The sequence below is a fragment of the Procambarus clarkii genome, chromosome 47 (genome assembly GCF_040958095.1).
Source record: "Procambarus clarkii isolate CNS0578487 chromosome 47, FALCON_Pclarkii_2.0, whole genome shotgun sequence".
NCBI lineage: Eukaryota > Metazoa > Arthropoda > Malacostraca > Decapoda > Cambaridae > Procambarus > Procambarus clarkii.
In genome coordinates this window covers 25506576-25519912 of record NC_091196.1, presented here as the reverse complement: position 1 = coordinate 25519912, position 13337 = coordinate 25506576, and the positions used below count along the sequence as shown (strand labels likewise).

The 13337-nt window shown below is 40.2% G+C and overlaps 1 protein-coding gene across 5 annotated transcripts in view; it reads left to right on the top strand.

Annotated features, from left to right (window-relative positions):
* The window catches only part of LOC123763024 (bumetanide-sensitive sodium-(potassium)-chloride cotransporter), a 41541-nt gene that overhangs the window by 17202 nt on the left and 11002 nt on the right, over window positions 1–13337 (top strand). For 3 of the 5 annotated variants that reach the window (XM_069302183.1, XM_045749960.2, XM_069302179.1), the window contains exons 10-20: window positions 876–999; window positions 1825–1946; window positions 2936–3071; window positions 4439–4650; window positions 4763–5004; window positions 5191–5429; window positions 6054–6269; window positions 7374–7462; window positions 7919–8093; window positions 11271–11391; window positions 12122–12464. In XM_069302183.1, coding sequence (XP_069158284.1) covers window positions 876–999; window positions 1825–1946; window positions 2936–3071; window positions 4439–4650; window positions 4763–5004; window positions 5191–5429; window positions 6054–6269; window positions 7374–7462; window positions 7919–8093; window positions 11271–11391; window positions 12122–12257 — 1812 coding nt within the window. In that variant the 3' untranslated portion in view covers window positions 12258–12464. Of the gene's footprint in view, window positions 1–875; window positions 1000–1824; window positions 1947–2935; window positions 3072–4438; window positions 4651–4762; window positions 5005–5190; window positions 5430–6053; window positions 6270–7373; window positions 7463–7918; window positions 8094–11270; window positions 11392–12121; window positions 12465–13337 lie in introns of those variants that run through there. The other 2 variants (XM_069302182.1, XM_069302181.1) reach the window with 2 other exon arrangements.

The following is a 13337-nucleotide window of genomic DNA, read 5'->3' as shown; positions in this document are numbered from 1 at the left end:
GGAAGAAGCTGTCACCCATGCAGCAGGCACACCCCTCCACATAAGTGTGGAGACGGAGGGGACCCTCTCCTACCTATACTCTGTAATTCCACACATGGAATAAGCCTATATCATCTCAAGAAGAAGATATAATACACTGCATTGTAAGCACACAAACTAAGCCGTGGGTTGTTGAGTTATACAACCCATCTTTCATCTCGAATAATAAACATAGCATTTTGACGTCAAAATCCCAAACGGACAAAATATAATGTACAATATATCATTGCGGCTCACAAGCACCATTTTCTCTCTGCGTGGGTTCATCGGTTGTCGGATTCCGGCAGTTTAAGACATCATATTTGTGACGTGGCAACTCGATAGGACGGGCTGACTTATAATCTAATAAAAAAACACCTATCGTGCTTACTCGGGGGTCTCTCCTTTCTCTTATTCCTCTTCCATACACACTTCACTCTCAGACCCATGCAGAGCCTTTTTTTTAAGACATTTCCCCCACCCACCCACCCCCGAACAAATACAAGGATACCAAAGTAAAGCATGGACACGCAGAATGCAGCATTCAGCTTATTTTGCTTCATGTCTACTTATTTCACTCGTATAAATACACACAATAAGAATATCTCTTGGAGCTGAGCACACTTCATATACAAAACATATTATCAATATTATATAAGTAATAATTACTGTAGTAAAGCAAAATTGAGGCATTTCAGCTTTACAAATAAGATATAAAAAAGGTAAATCTAGAGAATCTGATGGATAAAATAACTGCTGTAATAGGTTTTTGGTTCATGTATATTATATTGGGATTTGTTATTTGTTCATTGATTTCCACACACATCCATGGAGACACAAGATTTTTTTTCTTGCAGGCCATGTGTAAGGATAAGCTTTACCCATTCATCGAGTTCTTCGCTAAAGGCTACGGTAAGGGCGAACAGCCTTACCGAGGCTACGTCCTCACCTTCGTCATCGTACTGGTCTTTACTCTCATAGGTAGGCCCACGGGATGGGTATGGGGGTGCATAATAAAGAAAGAAATTGAATTAGTAGGCTGCCAAGTTGTCGGACCTGGGAAATTGTGGTGTGGGAATCTGTTTCACCCTAGCATTTAGAGGGGGAGGGGACTGAAGATTCTATTTATCCATAGTTGCAAAATGAACAGTGGACAGTGACAATTTATACACTCAGTATTAATGCTACTTACTATAAGGATATTTTTGAATGGCTCCCGGTATGCACGGTGTTTCATACAAGTGGTGTTGCTGTATGTGATCGTGAACTCACGGGTCAGTGCAATGTTGGGATGCTTGGGTCATGGCAGTGTGGGGAAAGGGCTCATCTGGGTCATGACAGTGTGGTTATATAAATCATTGCAGTGTGGGCCACTTGGGTTATTACTGCGTTGGGGGTTGAAGGTCATCCAGAGTAAATACTGTATTCAGCATCATTGGAAACAAATTTTTGAAGTCTTAATTTCAGGAAGTTCATTCAATTTGTTAAATATTTCAAAAAGTGTAAGATACAAATTGATTGTCTTTTAATTTACATAAATTAGTGATATATAAAGTAGTTGTAATATTGTAATCAAGGCAGTGGTTATTTTAAAACGCCATGTATCATTTTAAGGCTATAGCATTAATTTGCTGAATTGAATCATATCCCAGCTTTTTAGAAATTTGAGAGACTGTATCTAAGCTTGTGATAAATGTGAATATGGAGACCATGGCTAAGTTTGTCATAAAGGTATATTAATAGTGAATAATTCAGCAGTGACCACCGTCCATTAATCGGGTGCCTTTTCTCCCTTCCCCTTATCAGCTCGCCTGGACGCAATTGCTCCCATCATCACCAACTTCTTCCTGGCCGCCTACGCCCTCATCAACTTCTCCACCTTCCATGCCTCCCTACAGCACATCCCCAGCTGGAGACCCACCTTCAAGGTTTGTTCCATCATCTTGTATTGATTTTGTTAATACAACACATTAGAGTACAGTATAATTCCATACCCTTTGGGAGGGACTCATGAAATAGTTTTGGTTTAAACCCTACTTTACAAACTTTTAATTATTTATTTTTGTCGCTTCCTTATTAAAGATTATGTAATGCAAAAAAGTTTTTTTCAATGGTTCGAAACAGTGTGGATGTTTTGTTCAATTAAAATGCTTAATGCTTAATGGAAGAAAAGTCCGAAAAATACAATGTTCACTTTTTCGGAGCTACAGGTGTTCTTCGTTTCCCTCTGGTGTGTGAAACTGCTGGACCACCTTGTAGCCTACAGTTAATGTAAAAGAATCTTTCCGGTATCATTATTTTGTTATAATTGGAATGTTTTCTGACCAAACTCGCCAACTTCCGGAAAAGTGGACTGGATAACCCTCCCCTCGGTGGCTTAGATGCTGTTTTATGTGTTTTCTAAACCTCTCCAAAAAGAGTTTCAACTCTGTATTTTTTTATTGGAAGAAAGCTCCACTGTGTGTTTCAATTCGAATTACTGGTTAGGGTCATCAAGCATTAATGGTTAGCTAAAAAGAAAAATCAGTATAGTTTTGTGCTACATTGTAGTAACAATTGTCTTGCTAACAAAGGTTAAATCACATAGTGAGATATGGGATTTGTCTTGTCTTCATTTGTCCATCATTAATCTTGATTGACTAAATGTTGTCAATTCACTTTGAGAATGTCTTAAATTAGTTGAAGATTAGTATATGAGTGGAACGCCTTACGTCAATTTGCTTTTTTGGCCTGATTTGGTTTTGAACAAACATTAAATGTACTGTAACTGTTATTTATTTACTTTGTAACAGGAATTGTAAAATGACTGCCATATAATGACCTTTTTTTTTAGTTGCTCTGGCATAGTTGGATTGGTTTTATTTGATCGTAGTGCATGACTGATCCAGTGGTATATTAATATATTTGTGCATTGCAGTACTATAACAAGTGGCTGAGTCTGGTTGGTGGACTGTTGTGTACAGCCATCATGTTCCTCATCCAGTGGTACACAGCACTCATCACTGTCGTCATCATCATCATCCTTTACATCATTGTGTCCTACAGAAAGCCAGGTAATCCTCTCCCTTCGGTCGAGTTCTTCTCTATCCTTTCCATTTATATGTATTAACCTTCTTTCTTTCCCTTCTCTCTCCCATGGTTTTATTCTTGTCTTTCCTAGCTTTGAGCCTGTATTTTCTCTTACTACTTTTTATCTTCATTATCTTTCTCCTATCATGACAAATGTTGCATGTGGCTATTTAATATTTTCAGCGTTGAGGGCTAAGAGTTCTATCGAAATCCTTACTTGCTCTTAGTCTAGTGGATATCACTTTATGCCTTTATCACCTGAAACATCAGTTAAACCCAAGCTGTTTCATTTGACAATCATAAAATAATTATACAGTCATACATTTGGCACCTATTCTATTTACTAGGTTAAAATGTAATATATATAATCTGCCTATGTTGCATTAAATTATAATAGTTCACGATGAAATGTTGCATTGGTGTACATGTACAGTACTTCATGAATGTTGTATAAGTATTTAGCATAGTGTTAATGAACACAGTAATGTAAAAGGACTACAATAATGATAAAACTATTACTCCGTGTTTTGGGGCAGAACTCTCTACGAAGTCGAGAACTTCGTGGCAAGTTCACATAATTTTGTATCCAAGTGTGGAACAAAAGTTTGATTCCACAGCAAGTGAAATCAAATATATGAAATATATATCGCAGATGATACGCGAGACTGAAGTTAAGACCATCTAAGACCAATGATGTCTAGGCGAATTCTGGTACTGTACATCGACGTTATATTATATAACGTCGATACTTATATAACGATTATATAACGACGATTATGTAAAGTCGATTATGTATCGACGTAATATATCGTCGATACTTGTATAACGATACAATTATATAACGACAGTAAATACACTATATAGTGTATTTGCAATACACTATATAGTGTATTACAAGTATTTAGTAGTGAAAGATTTTTGCCAAAATAACTGAGAATACACACATTTTAAGAACGTTAAATAAATACAGTATAGGTATTGTCATGGAACATTTTTGGGGACAGCGAGGTGACACTTCGCATTTTAAAAAACAAAATTAGTTATGGAAATATTTAAGTTAAATTGCGTTTTATGTTCAGATTCAGATGTGGATGTTTAGATTCTGATGCACATAGCACAGAAATTACTAACATTTAAATGTAAAAATATACCCAATTGTTTTAAGTAATGATTATTAACTGCGGTCAGCCTCCCGAAGATAAGTCTGGCCTGAATAGTTATTATGCTTATAATAATGGCACACTTTTCGGTTAGTCTACAGTAGTAAAATATAATGACATGAGGGAGAGATATAAGAACACAGGAGCAATACAACCTGCTCTAATGTTAACTAAATGGTTTTGTCTTCCAGATGTAAACTGGGGGTCATCAACACAGGCACAGATGTACACTCTGGCATTGAGTTCCGCCACATCTCTAAATCAGATGGAGGAGCATATCAAGACTTACCGTCCCCAGATCCTGGTGTTGAGTGGGGTGCCCTCCTCCAGGCCGCCTCTTGTCCACTTTGCACACTCCATCACCAAGAACATGTCCCTCCTGGTCACTGGACATTGTTTTAAAGTAATTTGCCCGAAAGTTGTTATTTTCATGATCACTGGGTAGATAAATAGTTATGTAGATGACCACAAAATTATAATAGTTTGAAAGTTGGCAATTTACTTCATAACCACAGGAACAGCAGCCACAGATGTTGCGAGAGAAACTGGTAGCAGAGGCCACTAGCTGGTTGTATCGACACAAGGTGAAGGCCTTCCACACCATTGCTGACGGCCCCTCTATGGAGTTCGCTGCCAGGATACTCATGTGTAATGTGGGCCTGGGTAAAATCCGTCCCAATTTAGTCCTCATGGGTTACAAGTCCAACTGGCAGACTTGCCCAGCTGAGGAACTACAGAGTTATTTCAAGACCATCCAGTGAGTGTTAGACTCAAAGTTATTAAACTCTCATTATACTAGATAATGCCTGATTAAGTTGTCACTGTTGTCCAAAGTTTAATGTAATTTATTTATAGTAGTTACAATAATAAAAAATGCAACCCTGTCAAAAACGCTCTGTTTTTACTTGTAATTCTGACATTCATAGCTGCTACGTCCCTACAGTTATGCCTTCAGCTTGCATCTGGCAGTTGGGATCTTGTGTGTGGAGGGTGGCCTTGACTACTCTGACCTGACAGAAGTGCCACAAGACGAATATGATGCCAACTACAATGCTAATGCCTCTGCCAACCCTACCTCCTCCAGTGTTCCCAACATTCCCGACCTCAATGCTTCGGCTTTACCCACGTCTGTGTCTGCAGTCAGCCTTGATCACTACCAAAATGCAGCCGATCTTCATTCTGGTATTGTAAACTTGTGTACCAAAGTTTTTGTAATTAAGCCATGTTTGAACATAACTCGGTACAAATTTGCATTTTAATTTTCATAGACGATATGAACACGAACAAATATATTACTAAAATAAACTTGTCAGCATGATTTGTTTATACTGAATCGTAATGATTTCTTACAAACCATGGCAAGTGAAACTTGAAATATGGCATTATGTTCATAAAAAATAAGTCTCCTCAGAGTTACCATATTTGCGCTGTTCACTAAATTGTGATTATTATTCACTGACTCAAATATTTTACTACACTGATTTATTGATAGTGTTGATGTCCATCCATATTATACACTTCTCTAATGTTCTTTACGTTTGTCTGACTCAGTCTACTAAAGAATCACAGTTTGACTGCTATATAGTCGAAATGGTTTAGCGGTTGTTCTGATAATTGCCTTGCCTCACAGTCTGACGATGTAAAGTGATAAAACTCGTGTCCTGAGATGTGACGACCTGGAGATACTCCTCTTGACCGGGTGTTAACACACTTGTGTTTAAATATTTCACTCTTGAAATGTAAGCGCATCAAAGTTCACGTGTCTTGAAGATTTGTGGCATATGATTCTGATTGTTTATTTTAAAGCACCTGCTGTTGGAGGGAACATCAACGTTGCACCATTCCAAGAGGGCAAGAAGATATGCAAGAAAAAAGATATGAGGATAGGCAAGAAGAAAGATCCCATGTACCGCCTGCCCAATGGCAAGATAGTTGCACCGCAGGTAGTGGATAATATGCTTCGCTTCACTCGTAAACAGCCCAAGGGAACTATTGATGTGTGGTGGATCTACGATGATGGAGGTAAGTGGCCACCTCGTGGAACTTGTTACAGTTGGGTCCTGATAGCATGTTAACGTGGTGACCCAACTTATCTTGTAACGCGGGAACTCTCTTTGAACGCGCTCTTAACCCTCCCAACCCAACCCAAGTTGGTTTTGGTATGTTATTTAGACTTGTACATATAAGTGCATACATACTCAAGGCTTTATGCATACATGCTCATGCTTTACATCCTACCATGTCGAGAGCTTCAGTGTTTTAACAACACTGTTAAATTTTTATACATATGTACTGTAGCTATTTTAGTACGATAAACTCTGTAACGCAGTCATCTCACACGGATTGAACCACAGTTTTATTTCTGGGCAGGGCGAAACGCTTGGGCACATTTCCTTACGTATGATGCATCTGTTCACCTAGCAGTAAATAGGTTCAATGGAGCTAGTTTTTTTTTTTTTGTTTTTTTGAAATATATACAAGAGTTGTTACATTCTTGTACAGCCACTAGTACGCGTAGCGTTTCGGGCAGGACCCTGGAATACGATCCCCTGCCGCGAAGAATCGTTTTTCATCCAAGTACACATTTTACTGTTGCGTTAAACAGAGGCTACAGTTAAGGAATTGCGCCCAGTAAATCCTCCCCGGCCAGGATACGAACCCATGACAGCGCTCGCGGAACGCCAGGCGAGTGTCTTACCACTACACCACGGAGACTGTACACCACTAGTCAACTGTTGTGGTTGTATCCTGGGAACTGAACAGTCACTCGTGGAATTATGGGGACCTCGATAAACATAAGCGACTTCCAGTCCCTTACAGTGGGAAACCCTCCACGTGGTATTTAACAGTTATCCATGTACATCTTAAAGAATTGCAATTTACATTTTCTCTATCACAGCGCGGAAAACATGGTATTGCAATACAGACTAGGCTATTTTCGAGAAACTGGATGTTTAAACTGAAAAATAATTTTCTGTAGCAAATAATAAAATTTCTAATAAGATTTTTAATTTATTTGTTCAATAAATTAATATCAAAGATCTGATGATAACTAGTTTTAATTTTCTGTAACTCATTGCCTATATTTTATAACCAACAAATTACCATCCTGATCCATCGCCTCAGGTCTGACTATGTTGATCCCTTACATCCTTACTACCCGAGCAGCCTGGTCCTCCTGCAAACTGAGGGTCTTCTGTCTAGCTAACAAGAAGGTAACAAACTTTTATTTCAGTGTTATACGCTAGTTTTAGATATCATGAGTCTAACCCTGCTTGGTTCTCAGCATTACAGTATTTTCAACAATCAGAAGTTTGAATTTCAGTTTTACTTAATAGTTCTCATTATAGTTTTATATCTTCAGTTTCATTTAATGAGTCTTTTTAAGTCTGGTGGTGTAGTGCTAGTTTCCTGTTATGTCTCGAGGGTGAAAGCATTTTAAAGTCACAAATGTATAACGAGGGAAGTTCTCACGAAATTAAAAAACTAAAATCAAGTAAGTGATCTCAAATCGTCCAAATTCAATTACACATCTTACTTGACTTGAAATAAGTTATCAGCATAGCATTAACAAGAAGCTTCTTAAAGTGATCAATAGCCAAACTCTAACACAGGAGGTTGTACAGCCTATCATCGTTCATTTGATAACTATTAACTTCTATCTTGTGTAGGATGACCTGGCCTCTGAACACAGGCGGATGATTGAGCTGCTGTGCAAGTTCCGAATTGACTTCTCAGACGTGGTGATGGTGCCTGGTGTCACACGGCGGCCCAGTGAGGAGTCTGTGAGGGATTTCAATAACCTCATCAGCAGCTTCAAGGTGCCGTCAGAGGAAGAGGGTGGAGGTGTGTTTAATAATATTTTTCTAGCAAAGCCTGAGCTAAGACTTTGAAGATATAATACCGGTACTTATAATCATACTTGAGTTGCATTTGTATGATCTTCGTGCTTGTTAGCATTTTGTATTTAAGTATATTCAATATTTGTACAAGTCGGAAATGATACATTTTCTCACCAGAGAATATCTTTTGACCTTTTAATTAATACAAACACTAAAGAGTTTGTAACTTATTTATTTGCTGTAACTCGCTTCATATTAATCAAGGTGTTTCAGTTAATAGATTTGGGAGAGAAGGCATTGATAATCAAATACTGCAGTTCTTTTAGTTCAATTGTTTCATGCATAGGTTAAACTATATATGTGTGTGTGTGTGTGTGTGTACTCACCTAGTTGTACTCACCTAGTTGTGTTTGCGGGGGTTGAGCTCTGGCTCTTTGGTCCCGCCTCTCAACCGTCAATCAACAGGTGTACAGATTCCTGAGCCTATCGGGCTCTGTCATATCTACACTTGAAACTGTGTATGGAGTGAGCCTCCACCACATCACCCCCTAATGCATTCCATTTGTCAACCACTCTGACACTAAAAAAGTTCTTTCTAATATCTCTGTGGCTCATTTGGGCACTCAGTTTCCACCTGTGTCCCCTTGTGCGTGTTCCCCTTGTGTTAAATAGACTGTCTTTATCTACCCTATCAATCCCCTTCAGAATCTTGAATGTGGTGATCATGTCCCCCCTAACTCTTCTGTCTTCCAGCGAAGTGAGGTTTAATTCCCGTAGTCTCTCCTCGTAGCTCATACCTCTCAGCTCGGGTACTAGTCTGGTGGCAAACCTTTGAACCTTTTCCAGTTTAGTCTTATCCTTGACTAGATATGGACTCCATGCTGGGGCTGCATACTCCAGGATTGGCCTGACATATGTGGTATACAAAGTTCTGAATGATTCTTTACACAAGTTTCTGAATGCCGTTCGTATGTTGGCCAGCCTGGCATATGCCGCTGATGTTATCCGCTTGATATGTGCTGCAGGAGACAGGTCTGGCGTGATATCAACCCCCAAGTCTTTTTCCTTCTCTGACTCCTGAAGAATTTCCTCTCCCAGATGATACCTTGTATCTGGCCTCCTGCTCCCTACACCTATCTTCATTACATTACATTTGGTTGGGTTAAACTCTAACAACCATTTGTTCGACCATTCCTTCAGCTTGTCTAGGTCTTCTTGAAGCCTCAAACAGTCCTCTTCTGTTTTAATCCTTCTCATAATTTTAGCATCGTCCGCAAACATTGAGAGAAATGAATCGATACCCTCCGGGAGATCATTTACATATATCAGAAACAAGATAGGACCGAGTACAGAGCCCTGTGGGACTCCACTGGTGACTTCACGCCAATCGGAGGTCTCACCCCTCACCGTAACTCTCTGCTTCCTATTGCTTAGATACTCCCTTATCCACTGGAGCACCTTACCAGCTACACCTGCCTGTCTCTCCAGCTTATGTACCAGCCTCTTATGCGGTACTGTGTCAAAGGCTTTCCGACAATCCAAGAAAATGCAGTCCGCCCAGCCCTCTCTTTCTTGCTTAATCTGTGTCACCTGATCGTAGAATTCTATCAATCCTGTAAGGCAAGATTTACCCTCCCTGAATCCATGTTGGCGATTTGTCACGAAGTCCCTTCTCTCCAGATGTGTTACCAGGTTTTTTCTCACGATCTTCTCCATCACCTTGCATGGTATACAAGTCAAGGACACTGGCCTGTAGTTCAGTGCCTCTTGTCTGTCGCCCTTTTTGTATATTGGGACCACATTCGCCGTCTTCCATATTTCTGGTAGGTCTCCCGTCTCTAGTGATTTACTATACACTATGGAGAGTGGCAAGCAAAGTGCCTCTGCACACTCTTTCAGTACCCATGGTGAGATCCCATCTGGACCAACCGCCTTTCTAACATCCAGATCCAGCAGGTGTCTCTTGACCTCCTCTCTCGTAATTTCGAACTCCTCCAAGGCCGCCTGGTTTACCTCCCTTTCTCCTAGCACAGTGACCTCACCCTGTTCTATTGTGAAGACCTCCTGGAACCTCTTGTTGAGTTCCTCACACACCTCTCTGTCATTCTCTGTATACCTGTCCTCGCCTGTTCTAAGTTTCAATACCTGTTCTTTCACTGTTGTTTTCCTTCTGATGTGACTGTGGAGTAGCTTTGGTTCGGTCTTGGCTTTGTTTGCTATATCATGTTCAAAAATTTTCTCTGCTTCTCTTCTCACCCTGACGTACTCATTCCTGGTTCTCTGGTATCTCTCCCTGCTTTCTGGTGTTCTGTTATTCCGGAAGTTCCTCCACGCCTTCTTGTTCAGTTTCTTCGCTTCCATACATGCCCTATTATACCATGGATTCTTTTGTTGCTTCTCGGATTTTTCCCTTTGGGCCGGGATGAACCTGTTTACTGCCTCCTGACACTTTTGGGTAACATAGTCCATCATACCCTGTACAGACTTGTCTCTGAGGTCTGTGTCCCAAGGTATTTCACTTAGGAAACTTCTCATCTGTTCATAATTCCCCTTTCGGTATGCCAGCCTTTTGTTTCCTAGTTCCTTTTGGGGGGAGATAAGTCCTAGCTCTACCAGGTACTCAAAGTTCAATACACTGTGGTCACTCATTCCCAAGGGCGCTTCCATCTTAACTTCCCTTATATCCCATTCATTTAGGGTAAATATCAAATCAAGCATTGCTGGTTCATCTTCTCCTCTCATTCTTGTTGGCTCTTTGGTATGCTGGCTTAGAAAGTTTCTTGTTGCCACGTCCAGCAGCTTAGCTCTCCATGTTTCTGGTCCTCCATGCGGGTCTCTGTGTGTGTGTGTGTGTGTGTGTGTGTGTGTGTGTGTGTGTGTGTGTGTGTGTGTGAGAATGAGATTGGGTTGATAAAAATAGAAGCTGCCTCGTAAGGGTCAATAGGCCTTCCGAAGTTTCCTTTAATATTATAGCCATATACTAAATACCAAGTAATCACATATTAACATTTTCGAGCTAGTATTTTCTAGGTAAACTTTGTGGTCTTTTATTTAATTTTATAATATAGATGTCGCTATGTGCACATTATTATTAACAGATAATTAGTGTACGAATCGATGACATACCCATCTCCTTCACTTCCAAAGCCTTATATTTTATTAAAGATATTTTTGTCCTCAGTCAAAGCCTCGGAGGGGATCACGGAGTCAGAGTTAGTAGCTCTGAAGGACAAGACCAACCGCCACATCCGTCTGAGGGAGCTGCTGCTGGAACACTCAAGAGATGCCTCCTTCATTGTTATGTGAGTTGGGAAAGTGTTTGGTTCTTAGTATTGTATTGTAGTTGGACTGTTTGGGGCAAATGAGAGGGAGAGGGTGATGGAACGACGGGAGTAGAGGGGGGTAAGGGAGTCTACATGGTTGGTATCATTACACTGGCTATCTGGATGTAACGCTGCTCACAATACACTGGCTATCTGGATACAAGGCTATGTTCACAGCTTTGATTATCTGGCCACAGGGTTACGCTCGCCTGGCTGTTTCACCACTAGGCTGTACGCATGCAATCTTTATCTGGCCACAAGATTACGCTCAATACACTGACTATCTGGCTACAAGACTACGGCCAATACACTAGCATCTGGCCACAAGGCTACGGCCAATACACTGGCATCTGGCCACAAGGCCACGCCCAATACTTTGGTTATCTGGCCACAAGGCTACCCCCAGTGCACTGGCTATCTGGCCACAAGCCATGTTCAATACATTAACTATCCCAGTAGAATGATGGCAAACACAGCAGCAGCTGAATGATGAAGTGAGAGAACTCACGGATTAGAAGAACGCTGGTGTGGAGAAGAACCGCGAAGTTAGTAGTCCTTGAACAAATACAAGCTGCCTAATGTGGTAGTGAAATATGGCTGTCATGGATGCAGATATAAAAATATGGATTTTAAATATGAAAGGTGGACTAGCAGATAAGGTTGCCATCTCTAAATATGAGTGAGACATTAACGTGTATGTGGTTGACAGGACCCTGCCCATGCCTGCTGTGGGGACGGTGTCGGCGCCGCTCTACATGGCTTGGTTGGAAACCCTCACACACCAGATGCCGCCCTTCCTCCTCCTCCGTGGCAATCAGTCCTCAGTTCTTACCTTCTACTCTTGAAACACACACTCGGTGCTACACTGGACACTCCCTCGACAACTGTGTGCTGCTCGTCAAGCACTCCTCCCGCTCATTGCATATATGTTAAATTAATATACATTGCAAATTTGTTCCCGTGGAGTACTTTTTATTTTGTAATTTACTGTGATAGTAAAATAAGCACTGTTGGGGTGTGTACACTGTTTGTATATATCATTTATACATTTGATCTATTTGATAGGTATGCTGTGCATAATGAACTAAACTATCCTGTGAGCGGTGGTGGACAATCATGACGCAACGTTATTAGAAATCTTATTTATTAGTAAACATTGAGACTGTGACTTAAGTTTGTCATGGTATCCATTCATTCCCGAGTCCATGACCAGACCACACACTAGAAGGTGAAGGGACGACGACGTTTCGGTCCGTCCTGGACCATTCTCAAGTCGATTCTATACATGTGCCTGATTAGTTGCACATAATACGTTATATCTGTATACTTTGCCTGGTGTCTTCATAATACTTCATGAGAACTGCCTTTTGTATGATTAGTATACATTACTTACACTTGTGAGGGATATGCTTAATTAACAGGGTTCCTGTGAAGGCAGTAAAGTTATCCCTTAATTTGTCTTATTTTGGTATTATGATGAAAATTTGCAATGTTGGCAGAGATAACTTAAGAAAAATTATCAAATGTGGGTCGGTGTATCTTTTTGTGAGTGATGATTTCATAAACGCCAAAGATCTGATTAATGGCTTTTTATGTATTGACGTCTATTAAAGTGTATTAGCCATCTATGTCGGGTATTTGCATGTTTTATTAATTAATAAGCAAAATCAATTATATTGATTTCCTACTAGCGCTATCGCTGACTGACGAAAGCCGGAGTGACCTCCCTTCTGTGATACATCAATTGATGCATGTATTCCGCAGCCAAAGGCTTAACTGTAACGTATTATAGACGAATATTTTGTTCTTATTGTTTTGTCATGTCATAACTGTATTGCATGATTTACTGTAGCTAGCAAATATACTTATAGTTGAAATTGAAATAAGTTTATTGAGGTAAAATACACACAAAGGGATGAGGTAGC